This window comes from Bombina bombina, chromosome 3, assembly GCF_027579735.1.
Source record: "Bombina bombina isolate aBomBom1 chromosome 3, aBomBom1.pri, whole genome shotgun sequence".
NCBI lineage: Eukaryota > Metazoa > Chordata > Amphibia > Anura > Bombinatoridae > Bombina > Bombina bombina.
The window spans coordinates 1,260,564,999-1,260,586,339 of record NC_069501.1 but is presented as its reverse complement, the minus strand read 5'-3'; the positions used below and the strand labels follow the sequence as shown (position 1 = coordinate 1,260,586,339).

The 21,341-nt window shown below is 39.4% G+C and overlaps 1 protein-coding gene across 1 annotated transcript in view; it reads left to right on the top strand.

The window, feature by feature from the left end:
* The window catches only part of LOC128652712 (vomeronasal type-2 receptor 26-like), a 376,906-nt gene that overhangs the window by 255,725 nt on the left and 99,840 nt on the right, over positions 1-21,341 (top strand). The window contains exon 3 of the mRNA XM_053705644.1: positions 2,802-3,032. Within this exon, the coding sequence (XP_053561619.1) occupies positions 2,802-3,032 (231 nt within the window). The remainder of the gene's footprint in view (positions 1-2,801; positions 3,033-21,341) is intronic.

Below are 21,341 nucleotides of genomic sequence, written 5' to 3'. Positions count from 1 at the left end.
AAGGAATCGCCCTACTCTCCTTGAAATAGAGTCCTGCACCTAGACTTCCATATCCTGCAAATAACTGATAAGTATACAAGACTGCTGAAGTATACCTTTGAATGGAACTTTAAGTTTTGAGATTTTCTTGAATGCATACTAATTTTCAATACTGATCATAGGAGCACTGTGGTTTTAGGATTGAACCCATTGCTGTTATCTTGTTTTAGCTTTTATGTGGCAGCAAACACTCAGCTAGATTACGAGTTCTGCGTTATGACTCAAATATCATTATGGGCCATAATGCTTCATTTTCCCTACCGCTGCTATTACAAGTTTCCGTAGCGCCACAAATATCACCATCTATGCTCAAATACCTAACGCTCACACAGACCCAGTAGTTAAAGTGCATGTAAAGTCAACCTACTTGCTCTTCATCAAAGTGTTTAATTGCCAAAATAAACATTAGTTTCATTCATCATAATTTTAAAATCTTATTTGAAAAGTAAATATATATTGTTTTACTTGCTATTCTTATCGGCGATTCCTCCGCCTGCCATTTTGGTCCCACATTTGTTTTTTGATTGACACTTTTCTTTCATAATCTTTTTTTCACCCCTGGGGAACAGCCAATAGAATGCAAGCTCAATCTGATTGGCTGATTGAATCAGCCAATCGGATTGAACTTGATTCTGATTGGCTGATTCCATCAGCCAATCAGAATTTTTCTACCTTAATTCCGATTGGCTGATAGAATCCTATCAGCCAATCGGAATTCGAGGGATGCCATCTTGGATGACGTCCCTTAAAGGAACCGTCATTCGTCGGGAAGTCGTCGGTGAAGAAGGATGGATCCGCAATGGAGGTCTTGAAGATCAGCCGGTCGTCATCGGATTGAAGAACATAGAAGATGCGGCTTGGATGAACATGTTTGCCGGTCCGGATGTCCTCTTCTGCCCGCTTGGATCAAGACTTCAGCCGGAGGATGGACGTCACTCTTCAGCCCCCCGCTTGCGCTTGGATCAAGACATCGGAGGCTCTTCTGGATCGATCGGTGAACCTGGCATGGTGAAGACAAGGTAGGAAGATCTTCAGGGGCTTAGTGTTAGGTTTATTTAAGGGGGGTTTGGGTTAGATTAGGGGTATGTGGGTGGTGGGTTGTAATGTTGGGGGGGCGTATTGTATGTTTTTTTTTTACAGGCAAAAGAGCTGAATTCTTTGGGGCATGCCCCACAAAAGGTCCTTTTAAGGGCTGGTAAGGTAAAAGAGCTTTGAACTTTTGTAATTTAGAATAGGGTAGGGCATTTTTTTTATTTTGGGGGTCTTTGTTATTTTATTAGGGGGCTTAGAGTAGGTGTAATTAGTTTAAAATTGTTGTAATTTTTTTCTAATGTTTGTAAATATTTTTTTATTTTTTTGTAACTTAGTTCTTTTTTATTTTTTGTACTTTAGTTAGTTTATTTAATTGTATTTATTTGTAGGAATTTTATTTAATTTATTTATTGATAGTGTAGTGTTAGGTTTAATTGTAGATAATTGTAGGTAGTTTATTTAATTAATTTATTGATAGTGTAGTGTTAGGTTTAATTGTAACTTAGGTTAGGATTTATTTTACAGATAATTTTGTAATTATTTTAACTATTTTAGCTATTAAATAGTTCTTAACTATTTAATAGCTATTGTACCTGGTTAAAATAAATACAAAGTTACCTGTAAAATAAATATTAATCCTAAAATAGCTATAATATAATTATAATTTATATTGTAGCTATATTAGGGTTTATTTTACAGGTAAGTATTTAGCTTTAAATAGTAATAATTTAATTAATAAGAGTTAATTTATTTAGTTAGATTTAAATTATATTTAATTTAGGGGGGTGTTAGGGTTAAAGTTAGACTTAGCTTTAGGGGTTAATACATTTATTAGAGTAGCGGTGAGCTTCTGTCGGCAGATTAGGGGTTAATACTTGAAGTTAGGTGTCGGCAATGTTAGGGAGGGCAGATTAGGGGTTAATATTATTTATTATAGGGTTATTGAGGCGGGAGTGAGGCGGATTAGGGGTTAATACATTTATTATAGTAGCGCTCAGGTCCGGTCGGTAGATTAGGGGTTAATAAGTGTAGTTAGGTGGAGGCGACGTTGGGGGCGGCAGATTAGGGGTTAATAAATATAATATAGGGGTCGGCGATGTTAGGGCAGCAGATTAGGGGTACATAGGGATAATGTAGGTGGCGGGGGTGTACGGAGCGGCAGATTAGGGGTGAAAAATAATATGCAGGGGTCAGCGATAGCGGGGGCGGCAGATTAGGGGTTAATAAGTGTAAGGTTAGGGGTGTTTAGACTCGGGGTACATGTTAGAGTGTTAGGTGCAGACGTAGAAAGTGTTTCCCCATAGTAAACAATGGGGCTGCGTTAGGAGCTGAACGCGGCTTTTTTGCAGGTGTTAGGTTTTTTTTCAGCTCAAACAGCCCCATTGTTTTCTATGGGGGAATCGTGCACGAGCACGTTTTTGAAGCTGGCCGCGTCCGTAAGCACCGCTGGTATCAAAAGTTTAAGTTGCAGTAAATATGCTCTACGCTCCTTTTTTGGAGCCTAACGCAGCCATTCTGTGAACTCTAAATACCAGCGGTATTTAAAAGGTGCGGCCAGAAAAAAGCACGCGTAGCTAACGCACCCCTTTGGCCGCAAAACTCTAAATCTAGGCCTAGGTGTTTGTGTATCTGTACTTTATTTACATGCTTCGTAACCACCATTTTTATTTATCCTTTTCACATTATCATAATTTTACATTGTCTTTATCTTACTTGTGTCTGTTTTATAGATTAACAAACACTTGAGGAAGGCACATTTTACAACAGCATCTAATATGGATATTTCCTTTACTGATTATGGAGATGTACCAGGTCACTATGACATAATAAACTGGATCCTATCTGAAAACTCAAGTGAAATGGCCCCTTATCAAGTTGGAATCTTTAACTCCTTAGGTCATGTCGGCAGACAACTTACTGTAAATGACAGTGCAATCTTTTGGAGTCCCAATTTTGGAAAAGTAAGTTATTGGGCACATAAAGGGACTTTGTCCTCAAATAAGTTTTGCATTCATATGAAAGCACCATTTCAATATTTAGATTTTTCTTTTTTTCTTTTGTTCTTGGTTAAAAAAGTAAAAGCTGTAAAGTATTCGACACATCTATACACTTTCATAATGAAAATATATAGTTTTATATTTAATAAAAAATATTTAAAAGAGTTAAAAGGGATATGGTATATGACAAGGTGTTTGACTAGAAAGGAATCTATTGCGCGTATGTGTGTGTGTGTGTATATATATATATATATATGTGTGTGTGTGTGTATATATATATATATATATATATATATGTCAATGCAAAGTGAGGGAGTCAGACAGCGCTCTCAAGCATGTACGCCCAGTAGCTAGAAGGTTAAAGAAAAGAGAGAGGAACAACAAAACAGAGAAACAGATACCTCATAGTGTAATCTGATAATCAATATCGAGAGTAAGGAATCGCCCTACTCTCCTTGAACTAGAGTCCTGCACCTAGACTTCCATATCCTGCAAATAACTGATAAGTATACAAGACTGCTCAAGTATACCTTTGAATGGAACTTTAAGTTTTGAGATTTTCTTGAATGCATACTAATTTTCAATACTGATCATAGGAGCACTGTGGTTTTAGGATTGAACCCATTGCTGTTATCTTGTTTTAGCTTTTATGTGGCAGCAAACACTCAGCTAGATTACGAGTTCTGCGTTATGACTCAAATATCATTATGGGCCATAATGCTTCATTTTCCCTACCGCTGCTATTACAAGTTTCCGTAGCGCCACAAATATCACCATCTATGCTCAAATACCTAACGCTCACACAGACCCAGTAGTTAAAGTGCATGTAAAGTCAACCTACTTGCTCTTCATCAAAGTGTTTAATTGCCAAAATAAACATTAGTTTCATTCATCATAATTTTAAAATCTTATTTGAAAAGTAAATATATATTGTTTTACTTGCTATTCTTATCGGCGATTCCTCCGCCTGCCATTTTGGTCCAACATTTGTTTTTTGATTGACACTTTTCTTTCATAATCTTTTTTTCACCCCTGGGGCGTCAGGCCGGTTGTTCGCTACGTAACTGCGCATGCGTGAACTACTCGATGATGTTGCATAGTAAATGCTCGTCCGCGATTCGCGCATGCGCAATACGAATATCTAATCAGTTATTATAGGTGCTGAGGTTTAGAGCGTATTGATTGCTGTACGCATGCGCTTATTGTCATCCAAATTTTAACCGCATGTGCAAATATAACCCCTCATCGTGAACGAGCTTCAAACCAACGTCATAGAGTGGGCGGTAAAGATTGAAATGATGCAGGGGAAATACAGGAATAAGACGGTTGGGAGGAGTTCACTGCTTAGAACGTAGATAAGTTTGAATTGAAAAAAATATATAAACATTATTTATTTTAAAAAAATATTATTGCGGTTTTACTATATATAATATTGTGAACAAGTATGTTAAATTTAATATCGAAAAATTTACATTCACTTTAATGATATAACAATAACAAACAAATAAACAAATCACTTCAAAAACATTACACAAAGTACACTTACACTCATACAAACACTCTACAATATATATATATATATTTTTAATATAATTTTTTCATGTCAAAATATAACGGATCAAAGTTATAAGATCTCGGGTGTTTGAAAAAAAATGAACACAAATCCATTTTCCATTGACTTACATAGACAGACGGGAACATACACTCATCTAGCTACATCTGACTACAAATATTATCACATACATAAAGAATTAGATACATACAAACAATATACAGCACATTACATAGAAAAAAACATATTTTTATTATGAAATTAACATGATTTAGCTACTTTTTCACAGAAGCACATGACGTCACTCACTTTACGCTCAACACAAATGTTGGATTTTATTTCTCTTGAAATTTCTCTCCTCCATTGACTTCTATGGGGAATACGTGCTCGTGCACGCGACCGGCAGATTTACCTAACCAGCGTTAGAATTGTGGCGCTAATTCATTCATTCTTGCGTTAGTCCCGCTATGACAAATAGATCAAAAAATTAATATTTCCCTATGGAGTTATGGGTTTTACTTGTGTGAACATCACTACAACATAAAATTCTTAAATGAAATTACATTACATCAACTAGAAATCACCATCAATTCTATCATCACCAATTCGAAATCGGTTTCCAAAATGAAATCATATTTAAACGGACAGAAAATTATTTTTACATTTCATTATTCACAAACAGTAGCCAATTGTAAACACGTCTCATTTACGTATATTATAGCATTTCATTTATTAAACTCATATGCTTGGATGATTAGCATATCTACATAGGCTCAACAGATGATGATTGATGGATGCACATACATGCCTTTTGCCATTGACTCATACATGTGCATTGATATTCATGCCAAAAAACAGATATAAACAATGAACACATTTACATCACACACCTACATTGGAAGGTTGGTTAACATTGGATTCTCTCTCGGATTCACAAAATAGAAATTATGGATTTAGTGTCCCTTTAACATCACGATTCACTCATAATATACTATTAGGAATTACGTACAATAATAAAATATCATTAGAACATATTAGAGCTGTCACTTTTTTGGAAGGAACAACAATGCTATAGACTGTAAGCTCTCCGGAGCAGGGCCCTCTTCCTCCTGTACAAGATTTGTTTGGTTTTGTTATGTTTTGTATTTTATCACAAATCTTTGTCATTGTATACTCCTATCAATTTACCCAGCGCTACGGAATTTGGCGGCGCTTTACAAATAAATGATAATAATAATAATAATAATAATAATAATAATAATAATAATAATAATAATGCTATACTGCTTTATATAAATCAGCATATGTGGGAGAGAATCACAATACATACATAAATGTACATAACACACATCACACAACAACAAAGCACACATTTATATATATATATATATTTTTTAATTCCATCTTTATTGATTGCAGGCACGAAATAAAGAAAAGGTTACAAACAACGGTGCACTTACCGTAAAAGGGTTACAATTCGTTAGTCATACTTTCATTTACAAGGGCGTTCCAAGATGGTTATTTATATAACTAAATATAACACATCACAAGTACAGAAAAAAAACAAGAAACAAGTAAACAAAACATTACTGACCGATAGCATTATCTCAACTACTCGGGAGAGTGGTATACACCATGGATAATTAATCAGGTATTGATCTTACCCTTCTACCTCTAACTAGTTCTTATAATCGCATGTTAGACTAGGGATTTCAGCTCATTTCAGTTATGGTATTAGTTGTAACATCTAACAGATATATGGAGCAGCCCATATGTTATCCTCTTCACAGAGGGGGAGGCCTCCCGTCTCCACGCATCACATTGGATCAAGGTCTGGTTGTGCTAAAGTCAGGTTGGGCTGGGGTCTAGTCGGTATCAGTGATTCTTCTCAAAGGAATCTCATATTATGGAAAAATTCTAGCCTAAGCCTTTTAAGATACCCGAACTCCTCTAGGCTTAGCAACTCGTCAACCACATTTGTCCAGTCAGGGGAATAGGTGATTTCCACCTTAAGGCTATCAGAGCCTTGGCGCCATTAATTCCGACCTGAAGCACTTGCCTCCTAAGTTTGCATGATATATGAGGGAATCTGTTTAGCAATGCTATCTGGGGTGTCAGGCGGAGATCTGTGTTTAGGCTGTTCCTGAAATGGTTCTCTATATATTGCCAGAGTTGCTTTACTATATCGCATTCCCACCACATATGGAGGTACCTACCTCTTTTTTACAACCCCTCCAGCACAGATCGCTGGAGCTTGGGTAAATAGAGTGTAGTCTTGTCGGGGTTAGGTACCAACGTGTTAATACTCTAAAGTTTAGTTCTAGAATTTTTGGGGAGGTTGACAATTTTTTAGTGTAATGAAATATTAATCTCCATTCCTCTGCGTTTAAAGTGTCTACTAGTTCCCTGTGCCAATTGATGGTGTATGTAGGAAGTTCGTCTCTCATGTAAGTCTGTAGCATGTAGCACATTTTGGAAAGTATGTGGGGTGTTGGTATACTGGCTGAGCAGAGTTTCTCGAATGGGGTCATTGGTATCAAAAAGTCTGTCTTAAATGGTGTAGTGTTAAAAAAAGTGTGTAAGCTGCATATATTTTAGCCATGGGTGATACGCGCCATATGCCACTTCCTTTAACTCCTCTCATTTCCTGAGTTTGTCATCTCTTAGAAACTATTTTAGTGGAGCGGTGTATCCCCATTCTGTTCCTCTCTGAAAGTCCTTATCCAGTCTTCCTATGAGTTCCGCGTTTAGTGGGATAGGGAAGAGAGGGGATCTAGGCCCTGAAATATCTTGTCTTTTATGTTTAATTGTATCCCATGCTTCAAAAAAATATTGATATATAGGAAGTATTGTGCAGCGTGGGGGTCTCAAGGATTTGGGGATCCAGCAGAGAGCTCCCACCGAGGGAACCCTTAATTTTTGAGAGTCTATTGCTATCCAGGCCTTATGCTCTGATGAGGTGTGCCAGTCATACACCCTCTGAAGTACTATAGCATCGAGATATACCCGAATGTTCGGTAGACCCAGCCCACCTGCCAGAGTAGGTCTGTACATTGTGGTTTTGTTTACCCGGGGTTTGCTAGTGCCCCAGACAAACCTGTTTATGTAATTTTGGAGCCGTAGTGGGAACCAACCAGGTAATGCTATGGGGAGGGCTTGAAGTGTGTAAAGGACTCTTGGTAGTGTTGTCATTTTTATGCACTGTATTTTCCCCCACCAGGACAGGGGTTTTGTCGCCCAGGTATTTAATTCTTTTTGCGTTGACTGCAATAGATCTTCAAATTTTTTTTTAAAAAGGGTGGTAGGGCTCGTAGATAGATAAATGCCTAAATATTTTATGGAGTCTGTTCTAAGCGTGAGTGGGCAGATTTCTGCGAGTTTCATAAATTCCTCCCGTCTAAGGGACACATTAAGTAACTCTGACTTGGTCGTGTTTACTACGAAATTAGAGAATTTCCCGAATCTGTGAAGTTAGTGCATAATTGCTGTTAGGGACTGGGCTGGGCCTATGATAGTAAAGAGGACGTCCTCCACGTATAGGGCTACCTTGAAACTATGAGGGCCAATTTCTATTCCTTTTATAGAATGATTATTTCGCACATGGGCTGCCATTACTTCCATTGTGAGTACGAACAACAGGGGAGATAAGGGACATCCCTGTCTCGTTCCATTTCTAATTTGGAACGAGCCTGAGAGGATACCGTTCACCTTAACTTTCGCAGTGGGGCGTGCATATAAACTGAAAATTCTGTTAAGCATACGAGGTCCCAACCCAATAGCTAATAGGGTTTCTCTAAGGAACTGCCAATTGAGATATCAAAGGCCTTCTCGGCATCTGTTGCCAAGAAGACCGTCGGTATATTATGACATTTAGAATAGGACATGAGGGTCAGGGCTCTTATTGTATTATCCCTTGCCTCTCTGTGGGGGATAAATCCGACCTGATCGGTGTGTATGATATTCTCTAGTATTTTGTTCAGTCTTTTGGCTAGGATCTTACCCAGGATTTTTAGATCTACATTTAGCAGTGAAATGGGCCTATAGCTTTTAGGGTCTGTGGGTATTTTGCAAGATTTTAAGATAACTGAAATGTGGGCTTGTTGTATTTCTGTGGATAGCATATTCCCTTCATCAATAGTTTGAAATAAATTCAAAAGGTGGGGGGCAAGCGAGGATCTGAATGTTTTATAATAAATACTAGTGAACCCGTCTGGGCCTGGGCTCTTTCTAGAAGGCAATTTCACAATCACCGAAAGAATTTCTTGGAGGGAAATGGGTGCTTCAAAGTCATCCCGTAGCTGTGACTGTATTTTTGGGAGATTAGCCTCTGTGATGTAAGCCTGGAGAGTATTCAGTCTATTCGGGGATCTGTCTGTCTGCAAGTTATACAGTTGTGAGTAATAACTTTTAAACTGGTCTGCAATTTCCTCAATATTTATCTATTAGTTGTTGGCCTAACGGGGTTATCAGTTTATGAATGTGGGATTTCGTGGACTGCTGGTTTAGTAGCCTAACCAATCTAGGTCCTGCTCTGTTGTTTTCGAAGAAATACATTTTCTTCAATGCCAAAGCTTTTCTCTGTGCTTCTTTGGATAGTATGTTGTTAATATTCTGTCTAGTCTTGGTAATCTGCGATAGAAGTGTTCTATTTGACGGATCGTGTTTGTGTTGTGTCTCTAAGCTGTGTAGTTGTGTTGTTAGGGATGCTAATGAGGACTGAGAGAGTTTTTTCATTTTGATTTTTTGTTTTATACATTCACCTCGGATAAACGCCTTGTGCGCCTCCCAAATAGAGCTAGGGTGTGAGTCTCCATTAAAGTTAAATTGAAAGTATTCATTAATCGCTTTTTGTAACCCTTCATGGATTGGGGGGTAGTGTAGAAGTGAGTCATCCATTTTCCAAGTAAAGGATGTTGTTGGTGTGTCAGACCATTCTAAAACTAGACTTATGGCTGAGTGGTCAGACCATGCCGTGGGTTGGATGTCAGAGTCTTTTAAGAGAGACAGGTGGTTCCTGTAAATGAATAAATAATCTATACGGGTGTAGGTGGCCCAGGGGTGGGAATAGAAGGTGTAGTTGTGTTGCGTTGGGTGTTGTATCCTCCAAGCGTCTATGAGGCTTAATTCTTCTATGCAGGCAAGCAATGTGTTCGGCGCCCTAGTCCTAGTCTGCCCATGTTTTGTGGAGGAGTCCATGACTGGATCCAGTGTGGTGTTAAAATCACCGCCCATCACTATTGGGCCTCTCCTGTGTTCTAAGATAAGGGAGAGCACTGTTTGAAAGAACCTTCACCTGCGACTAGAGGGGGCATAAACATTGACCAGGGTAATTGGGTTATTAAACAAATGCCCTACCAGAATAATACTCCTTCCCTCTGTGTCTACAACTTTATTGTGCAGCTGAAACTGCAAATGTTTGTGAAATAGTATGCTAACTCCCTGTTTCTTGGTGTGGTATGCGTTATGGTAGCTAATGGGGAAGTCTCTTGATATCAGAGAAGGTTCTGAACCGGCTACGAAATGGGTTTCTTGTAGAAAAATAATAGAATGGGAGCTTTTAGCAAAATGTTTTAGGGTGACTGAACGTTTGCTAGGTGAATTAAGGCCCTTTGTGTTTTGGGATATAATCTGTATGTTAGGTCCCGTCATGGTCTTTGAGGATGGTGAACGTTTGTTGGATCTGTCTTACCTGGGAAGGAGAGATGCGTGGAGTACAGAGAGGCCCCGCGTGGTCAGAACACATCAGCATGGCTGTTGAGAAATATAGGTGGTCAGAGCTGGTAGAGCTGCAAAATCCCTGAAGTAGAGATCTAATGGAAATAAACATGGCAGTACAATCAGTCAGTACAGCAAACAAACAGAAATAAACACACAAATAGAACATAAGAGAAACATTTCTATTGTTACTCATCTAACTAAACAATAGGTGAGCGGGGGGGAACAAAGGCTGGTGGCTTAGCATTTCAACTCATTACTGGGCAAAAGATATTCTTGTTTGACTTAATGATATCTAATGATATCTGTCTCAATCAACTGGGTTTATATAAATAAAGCTGGACAGTCTTAATGATAAGTTCCGTATCTGAACTATAAATTTATCAATGAATAAAAGAAGCAAAGAAAAGAAAACCTCTATCATCAGACATTTTTTCACGGTGGATCCTTTGAGTGGATAGGGGAATCTGGCATTGTGGTGTTTCTTCTCTTGGTTGGTCTAGTGGACCAGTTTCCTCTTTGTAGTTTAGGTGACGATGGTCTCCTCTGATTTCCCCCCTTTGTGGCTTCTGAGATATTGGGTAAAGATGGGAGTGCAATGTTCAACTGCTTTCAGAATAGCTCTAGATCTTCCGGACCTCGATAGACAGAGGTTTTCTCGTCCTTCAGCACCTTAATAGCAAAAGGGAACCCCCATCTGTAGGCTATCCCTAAGTCTTGTAAGTGCAGGGTTAAGTATCTAGCCTCCTTACGTTTGGCCAGGGTGATCGGGCTAAGGTCAGGATAGATCTTCTCCGAAGTAAATTGGAGACTTTCTCCTGGCTGCCTGCAGGAGCTTTTCTTTTTCCATAAATCTATGGCAGCAGAGGATGACGTCCCTTGGCGGTAGATTGTCAGGAGGTTTTGGCTTCAGGGCCCTGTGAGCCCTGTCAAGAGCGATGGGTTCTTTCTCTGGGTCAATCATGAATTTAAAAATGTTCTGAAGGTAGGAGGAAAGTTGTTGCGGGAGTATCTTCTCGGGGATACCTCTTATCCTAAGGTTCTGTCTCTGTCCCCTGTTATCAAGGTCTTCCATTTGGACCTGTAGACGTTTAATGGCATCATGCTGGTGTTGAAAAGCTTGTGTGGTGTTGTCTGCAGATTTGTTAACCTCCTCTATTTGCTCCTCCAACTCGAGCACCCTGTCTCACAGTTCACGGATATCACTCTTCACTTCTGCTAGGCCATCTTTTATGGCTTTGCTGACTTGCTGTACAATAGCAGAAAGGTCTGCTTTGGTAGACAGAGTCTGAAGGTCGGCACGTGTGATAGGGGTCATATCATCCATGGCTGCAGCAGCAGCCTGAGGCATGGGATCTGGTGAATCAGGGGCCTGTAGTCTCAGTTCTCCAGTGGTGCATGCATCTTGGCTTTTAAAATAAGAGTTCAATTTATCCCCTGTATTTATGTTCCCCATTCAGTGTCTTGTCTGTTTTATTTTTATTTTTGGCGGCCATTTTGTGAGTCTTTTCAGCAAGCGTCTCGGTCTCTCCTCTTCTAGTTGTAAGCCAGGAGACCAGGACCCCGCAGCGCTGTCTCGGCACTTTTCTGAGCGCCGCTGATAGGCCTTGCGCTGTGTTCGTTACCTCCGGGCTCCGTTTCTCCTTCAGCCAGTGAGGAAGTTTGTGTCCAGCTTACTGTGTTTAGCAGCAGTGGTTGGTGACCCAGTGATGGTCAGCTATGTGTTATAGGGTGCCCATTAAAGAGATCATTAGCCGGAGTTCAAGTGTAGTGCAACCATTAAGCTCGCTGGTCGGCTCCGCCCCACACATTTATATTTTTAATCAGCACACAATAAGAATGTTGAAAAATTCAACAACAGAATGAAGATTTGCAAACTAGACAGGCAGGTTGCTAATATGATGACATCATTCTAAGCTTCAACCATACAGATTACAGCATTGGGACTGTACTGCCCCTTTCAGAAGTTTCTCACTCAATATTACATATACATAAACAAGAGGGTTGGAAGATCTTCATTATTATTGCGATTTCAATGGAACACGTAAAATATTGACATCTCGACAATCACTTATATATAGAATATTATAGATGTCACCCATTACTTTATCGTTTGGAAACAATATTGCAGCAAGATTGATCAATCAGATTCTATGCCATGTCTATGCACACATTATACACAAGTATGCACTTTCATTCATGTTAGGGTGGTATTTACTATAAAATCGCGTTTAATAAGTATTTATTATGCATATGAACAAACATTACGAAGGTGCACTGTATATGTTACATTTTACACTTTCACATTACGATTCATTGGAGGGGGATAAATTTCATAAAACACAAGAAAATCCACCCACTTTGAAAGTATTCGCACTGCTCACTTACAATCAAGTGTATACAATCAGCAATCATTACGAACACGCTACCATTGGACATATTGCACTATAAATCCCACAAACAACATGGCCAAGTGTCCCTTGTGATCGACATTGTATCAAATCGCTTCTGTGTTTTTGCATACCTTGTTACTCCTTGTGTGTTTGCTCTGCTGTTTAGCTTTGTGCTGCTTGGTTTGGCAAATATGGATGATCTGCAGTTAGTTGGTGCTGGTGCTGTTGCATGAATTGTGTACAACAGAGTCAGGCATGCTCAGTGTCTCCAAGAGAAACGTAGGGCTCATCTGATTAGAGGTCCTCGTGTTCACAGGGCGAAGCCCACCTTGGATAACATGAGTGACTTCAAGGTTTATGACAAGTATAGGCTCAATCGCGAGCAGTTTATTAGCCTTTACGATGTACTTAAACCTCATCTGGAGCCACGTAACTGTATGCAGACTGCAATCCCTGGCATGACCAAGATGCTAAGTTGCATACACGTCCTGGCCTCCGGAAGTTTTCAAACCAGAGAGGGGTATATGCATGGGCTGTGTCAGGGTACCTTCTCTGTGGTTTTTGACAATTTTCTGGATGCCATGGTATGAGTTTGTAAGCTTTACATAGGATTCCCTTAAAATGATGGCAATTGGTGGAGCCTGAAGAGGGAATTCTTTGCAATAGCTTGAATGCCCAATGTCTTGGGAGCAACAGATAGCACCCACATTGCGCTGCGTGCTCCAGCAAATGACCTTCCGAAATCGCAAACACTTTCACAGTTTCAACATGCAGTTCATTTGCAACTCACGGATGCGGATTATGAATGTGTGTGCAAATTTTGGTGGGGTTTGTCATGATGCCCTTATCCTCAGGCAGTCGTCACTGTCGCAGCAGTTTGAGGACATACAGTTTACCCATGGGTGGCTCGTTGGTGAGTACTTGTGCACAGAACGGTTCAGAAGTTAGACAATTGCCACTGTAATGTTCAAAAACATTTGTGTTTGTGTAATGTGCAAAATGTGCAGCTATAGGATGCGCTTTAACCATTTTGTTGTCTTTCAGCAAATGTTTATTTTTAGCTAACAAAAGGATATGTAGCAGGTCCTAGCTTAAATGTGCAGCTATAGGATGCAATTTAACCATTTTTTTCTCTTTTAGCAAATGTATAGTTTATTTATGCGAAAAATGCATATGTAGCATGTCCTACCTTAAATGTGCAGATATAGGATGCGATTTAACCATTTAGTTGTCTTTCTGCAAATGTCTAGTTTTAGCTCCAAACAGATATGTAACATGCCCTTGCTTAAATGTGCAGCTATAGGATGAAATTTAACCATATTTTTCTTTTTTAGCAAATGTCTGGTTTATGCAAAAAACGCATATGTAGCATGTCCTACCTTAAATGTGCAGATATAGGATGCACTTTAACCATTTAGTTGTCTTTCTGCAAATGTCTAGTTTTAGCTCCAAACAGATATGTAACATGCCCTTGCTTAAATGTGCAGCTATAGGATGCAATTTAACCATTTTTTTCTCTTTTAGCAAATGTCTAGTTTATGTGAACAACTCATATGTAGCATGTCCTACCTTAAATGTGCAACTATAGGATGAAATTTAACCATTTATTTCTCTTTTAGCAAATGTATAGTTTAATCGATTTTCGTGTACACAAATGCTTTGGCCTCTATTTATCAAGCTGTCAACCAGCGTATTTGTGGCGAGCCTGATTCGCCGTAGTTATCAAACCCTACAGACCGGCAAAAGTAGAATATAGTGATGTAACATACGATCCGCCGGACTCAGTCCGACACAGACCGATGGTTACATCACTCCAGATGTTCTGAACGCAAGTTTTGCACTATCTGACTACTTTTGGAAGTTATCAAAGAACTACCAGGTATGCTCACCACTTTTCCGGCCCAGCGTACCTCTAGGGCGGCGGATGCCATAGGAATCAATGAAAGTCTGATAGCAGCGAAAGCTCATGTTCGCTGTTGCCCAATATTCCATTGATTCCTATGGTAAAAGTCTACACCTAAAAACCCTAACATGTACTCCAAGTCTAAACACCCCTAATCTGCACCCCTACACCGCCGCCACCTACATTATAATTATTAACCCCTAAACCAACGCTCCCGGACCCCGCCGCAACTCAATAAACGTATTAACCCCTAAACGGCCTCTCCCGGAGCCCGCCTCAACTCTAATAAATGTATTAACCCCTAAACCACCGCACTCGGACCCCGCCGCCACCTACATTATACCTTTTAACCCCTAATCTACCGCCCCCTATACCGCCGCCACCTACATAAAGTTATTAACCCCTATCCTGCCGATCCCGGACCCCGCCGCAACTAAATAAATTGATTAACCCCTAAACTGCCGCTCCCGGAGCCCACCAGCACCTATATTATATTTATTAACCCCTAATCTGCCCCCCTACACCTCCGCCACTATAATAAACATATTAACCCCTAAACCTAAGTCTAACCCTAAACCTAACACCCACTAACGTAAATATAATTTAAATAACTCTAAATAAATATTACTATCATTAAATAAATAATTCCTATTTACAATTAAATACTTACCTGTAAAATAAACCCTAAGCTAGCTACAATATAACTAATAGTTACATTGTAGCTATCTTAGGGTTTATTTTTATTTTACAGGCAACTTTGTATTTATTTAAACTAGGTACAATAGTTGTTCCTATATATATATATATATATATATATATATATATATATATATGTGTGTGTGTGTGTGTGTGTGTGTGTAAGTAGATGAAACCATGATAAAACATATTCATTTTTAATAAAGTGTTTCACTGTTTATGTACGGTAAATAAATGACATTCCAGTGTTCTGCACATAGGAAAATGTTCTATATATTTATAAAAAAGATATTCCTATATATAAATCTGCATATCTCTACAAGTATATATAATCATGTATGTATATATATATATATATATATATATATATATATATATTGTACCAAAATACCATTATATATATATATATATATATATACTCAAAATAACAGCAAACAAACAGGATTTCTTCAAGTGAGTCACATTTATTGACGTTTCGGGGAGTGAACCTCCCATTCTTCTGAACAACAGTGTACAATAACACACAAGTTTAAATAGATCAACTAATACACAGTAACTTCCTACTTCCTGTTCAAAAAAAGCGCCAAAACTATATCACATCCAGTTTCCCTTAGTGCCACCCGGAAGTAAACCAGTCAAGTTCTTCCGGTATCAAAAATGCAAATACTTCGTGTTTAACTTTATAAACTTTCAATAACATATTGTCATCTCTATTAAATACATATTATCATCTCTATCATATACATAAAAATGTGTCAATATTCTTCAATATCCACACAACCAAGTTCACAATCGACCCTTGTAACCATTACCTCCTTGGTGATCGCTCAATGCTAATCGCGTACTTCTAGAAGCGGAAGTTGCGTCACTTCCGGTTTCGGTTAGTGCTGATGTTCATTCATGATGCTATCTAACAACATTCTCATGTGTTCCTTATTTGAACAGGCAATATAACCATATTAACCATTTCCTCATGAAAAATTGTGTGCAAAACAAAACAAAAAACATAATGAATCCCACTACACTACTAAAACAAAACAGGCTAAAATTAAAACGTGCAAGGAAGACCTGTGAGAGCTTGTGACTGATATATGGATACACGGACATCTGCTCTATACCTTAATAATGAATACCAGGTTCATTACCAGCGTGACCATAACCTAGTGTGCTGCACTTTTTACCTAGTTGTACACACAAAACTTAAAAGCATTCACATACAGCCTGCCGTGGCAAATTAAAGGTCCATTAACTCTACGATGACTGCTAGTGTGAAACAACCTATGGTCTCCGCATGTGTCCAAGGTGTAACAACACCAACATGCAGGTCTAGGGGAGAAAGACAGAGGGAGGTGGCATGAACCAATGCATGATCCACGACATCCCCGCAGTATTCACTTCAACACACAAGGGCAGACATCCCACCAATAGGTGGGAGGCTGTCCCCTGAGGGCCCCTTCCTCAACCAACCGGTGTCATGTCACCAAGGACACATACACAACCCAACATGTCTCACCACCCACAGTTGTCTTAGGTCAAAGCACCATAGTCCGGTGGCGAATTCAATCCCTTTGGGTGTATAGTCCCTAATCTGAACATCCATTGTGCTTCTCGCCTTAATAGTAGCTTGTTCCTGTCACCTCCCCGGATCTGTCTGGGAATGTGTTCGATTAGGATCAACTTGATTGCAGCTAATGAGTGTTTATCTCAGTGATGTGCAGTCACTAGAGGCAGGTGAGGCAGTGCTTCACCTCTCACATGGGCAAAAATATATATATATTTTATTGGCTTTAAAAAAAATATTTTTTTTTTCCCCCAGCATTTTTTTTTCACATCTACATGTTGTGCAATGGAGAGGCACAAGCAGGTCTGCCCACCATTACATAACATGCTGCGCCACCTACTGGATGAAAGTGGTTAAGATCATTGCATGGCACATAACTGCTTATTTGAGGCAGTCCTATTTGGGATGAACCAATCCAGTGAGAGGCATTAGTAAGTGGAACTTAGGGTTGGGGCTGGATGTTAAATCATATAAAACAAAACAATAGGGGGCGTGTCCAAGCAGCGACTCTGAGCAGTCGCATCTTCCTGGAGCTCTGGAGGAAAAAGCTGTAATCCGCTGGTTACTGTTTTAATTTAACAGCATCCAACAAATCTATGAATCTTATCATACTCACAGTTACCTGCTCTCAAACCCCATACCTTAAACTGTTGTGTTGGTGATTCCAGAGCCGGAATCGGACAGTTGAGGCCTGTAGCGGCGGCACTCTCTCAGGCAGCGTTCCCCCCCAGACCTCGGGGGTATCTAGCCACTGCTGGCTGCACTTTCAACAACAAGTGCATCATATCAATAATCCTTGGCTGGTCCTTGTCTCTCTGCTCAATTCATATTCACTACCAGCTAGATGATCTACACATCGGAAATGACAATGCAAACTGCAACCACGAGGAGTGAAGATATAACAGATAACCTGGATAGACATTTTGCTAGAATTGAGGCACTATTTCAATCACTAATCGACAGAGCACCCTCAGAGAAAGAACTTTTATCATACATGGAAAATACACCTGCAAAAGGCAAAGATTTACCCACACCGGATCACTCAGCTGACACAGCAAACCTGACCTTACATCACGACGTGATCAACTATCCTAGAGAGTGGGCCCCACTAATCACAATACCTACTGACTGCCCATCTCTCTTAACGCATATCTTTTGGGAACAGAAAGGCATCAGTACCCCTGGAACCTGCATAGGGGTAAGTCCTTACATGACACGGAAGCAATCATAAAATGAATATGGAAGGGAAATACAGTTCTTTTATCATACATGGAAAATACACCTGCAAAAGGCAAAGATTTACCCACACCGGATCACTCAGCTGACACAGCAAACCTGACCTTATATCACAACGTGATCAACTATCCTAGAGAGTGGGCCCCACTAATCACAATACCTACTGACTGCCCATCTTTCTTAACGCATATCTTTTGGGAACAGAAAGGCATCAGTACCCCTGGAACCTGCATAGGGGTAAGTCCTTACATGACACAGAAGCAATCATCAAATGAATATGGAAGGGAAATACAGTTCCTTACAGGGGGTGACTTGTTACATATGCTAACAGAATGGGACATGAGACCTTATAAAATAATATTCAATGGGGGCATTATTTCCTGGCGACTATCCCCAAACCAGCAATATGACTCTAGGATCTGCTCATGCAGAGCTACTGACCATATGTTCTTAAGCGCTGGACTACCATACATCCGCAATGAGAATGCAGCCTTCACCAGCTCCCTCATGGACAAGCACAAGCCTGTTCTTTTGGCACCAAAGCGTGAGCAGGGAATGGTGAGGACTGGAGAAGGCTAAAGACAGAACTCTATTCTTTTTATTCACTCAGTAACAGGCATTAACGGTGCTTAGTTACACTATAATTTACCAATGTTATAATATGTATAGCGACACATGTTTAATAGACAGAGGCTTCGAATAATACAATAGTTATGTTTGATCTCTCTTACTGTATTTGTACACCTCGTAGGAACCATCCCAGCTACAATATAGGAGATACTATGCTAATGTTGCTTTCGATGCACACAATTTTCCACACTGCTTCTTTATCAGTTTGATATCTTGATTCTAGCATATGTTCATAAGATGTGCACAATTTAGTCAGTTATTTTCCTACAGAAGGTTACATTATTTTTCACCTTAACGCTATATCAATACTAGAGAGGATGGCTCACATACTTTACACCTAGACCCTTTTTTTGCGGTCTTTTTTGAGGGGATAAACCAATATATATGCTTTGTATAATGTGCCATTCCAAGATTATTTGTTACACAGATTTCCTGCTCATTCATAGATACTTATTGGAAGGGTGATAATTACCTCCACAACCTAATATACACTTGTCCAGGGTATCTATACCACTTGTATTTTCTGTCTTAATATCGCTACGAGGAGCTATTAACATTAGAAATTAATTGCCTTTTTCAGCCACTAGATGGTGATGCTACCACACAAAATATAAGACAAAAGCTTGAAGAGGTGGATAAACGTTTTTTGTTGTGTTTTTTTTTCTCACTTCCTATTTTCCAAATTATAAAATATTGTACTTCATTTTATTTTCCCTCTCTTACACCCCACTACATACCAAAAGCCTCACTCCCCCTTTCTCCCCTTTTCTTTATGATGACTCTAGATGTCAGATGCTGTTATTACTCCAGGATGATAATTATTAGTGCAGTTGTAGCCTTTAATTCACATTTCTTTTTATTTTCCTATTAGCCCATAGAACAGTACTTTTGTTTTATCAAGCAGTCTTGAATATAAAAAAGTGCTTGGAGGATCTATCCCTTATATTGTCCCTATATTGCTCTAGATATATAACTATGAAGGACCCAAGAGAGGTCTAGCAGAATATTATTAGGGACAAAAATGAAGATCTCTTTTGTATTATGACTCCCAGATAAAATTTGTAATCTTGTTGAAAGCTTGCTATTTTTAGGCTTGTATGTTTTTCAGTTTATGTTTATCCTCAATAAAAAAAAGTGAACAATAAAAAATAAATTAAAAAAAAAAAAACAATAATGGAAAAAAACAACTTTCATATATTTTGTTGCTGTTCTGTGAACCTGCTAGCTTTGCTAAAGTGAAAAAGAGAGTTCTGTTCTTCCCCTCTAAGTGCAGTGGAATGTGCCACTGTCACTTCCTGAATCCTTACAGAGCAGGAAGAGAGGCAGAGAGAGCAGTGTTTTAGACACATCTTATTAAAGTAAGATTTTACTGAAAGGGATTCTGTTAGTGAAAATGATAATTTAATGAATGTGGTTTAGTGTTTTTTTACTCTATTACAGCAGTTTAAGGATCGTTTTTGTATTTTGTTTACTCAAAATTTACACCCACTAATTTAGCAGCTTGCCTCTGTACTTCACACTAATTTAGAGTCTCACTTTATGAACTCTCTGTACGTCTGCCTTTTTATTACTTAAAAATGCAGTGGTCCCTCCCCCCCCCCCTTGTGTGTGTGTCTCTCTCTCTCTATCTATCCATCTCTCTCAATATTTGTTGTTCTCCCCCATGGTCTCTTTCTCTCTCTGTCTCTCTTCCTCCCCCTCTGACTCTCTCATCCCTTATGTGTCTCTCTAACCCTCTGTGTGTGATTGTGTCTCTCTCTCTTTCTCTCTCTCTAACACTCTGTGTGTGATTGTGTCTCTCTCTCTAACCCTCTGTGTGTGATTGTGTGTCTCTCTCTCTCTCTCTCTCTCTCTCTCTCTAACCCTCTGTGTATGATTGTGTCTATCTCGCTTTCTCTCTCTCTAACCCTCTGTGTGTGATTGTGTGTGTATCGCTCTCTAACTCTCTGTGTGTGATTGTGTCTCTCTATTTCTCTCTCTCTCTCTCTCTCTCTCTCTCTCTCTAACCCTCTGTGTGTGATTGTGTCTCTGTCTCTCTTTCTCTCTCTCTCTAACCCTCTGTGTGAGATGGTGTCTCTCTCTCTTTCTCTCTTTCTCTAAACCTCTGTGTGCCATTTTGTCTCTCTCTTTCTCTAACCCTCTGTGTGTGATTGTGTGTCTCTCTCTCTTTCTCTTTCTCTCTCTCTCTCACCTCTCTGTGTGCGATTCTCTCTCTCTCTCTCTGTAACCCTCTGTGTGTGATTGTGTCTCTCTTTCTCTCTCTCTCTAACCCTCTGTGTGTGATTGTGTCTCTCTCTCTTTCTCCTCTCTCTAACCCTCTGTGTGTGATTGTGTGTCTCTCTCTCTCTAACCCTCTGTGTGTGATTGTGTATCTCTCTCTCTTTCTCTCTCTCTCTCTCTCTCTCTCTCTCTCACCCTCTGTATGTCATTGTGTCTATCTCTCTTTCTCTAACCCTCTCTGTGTGATTGTGTCTCTCTCTTTCTCTAACCCTCTGTGTGTTATTGTGTCTCTCTCTTTCTCTCTCTCTCTAACCCTCTGTGTGTGATTGTGTCTCTCTCTCTCTCTCTCTCTCTCTCTCTAACCCTC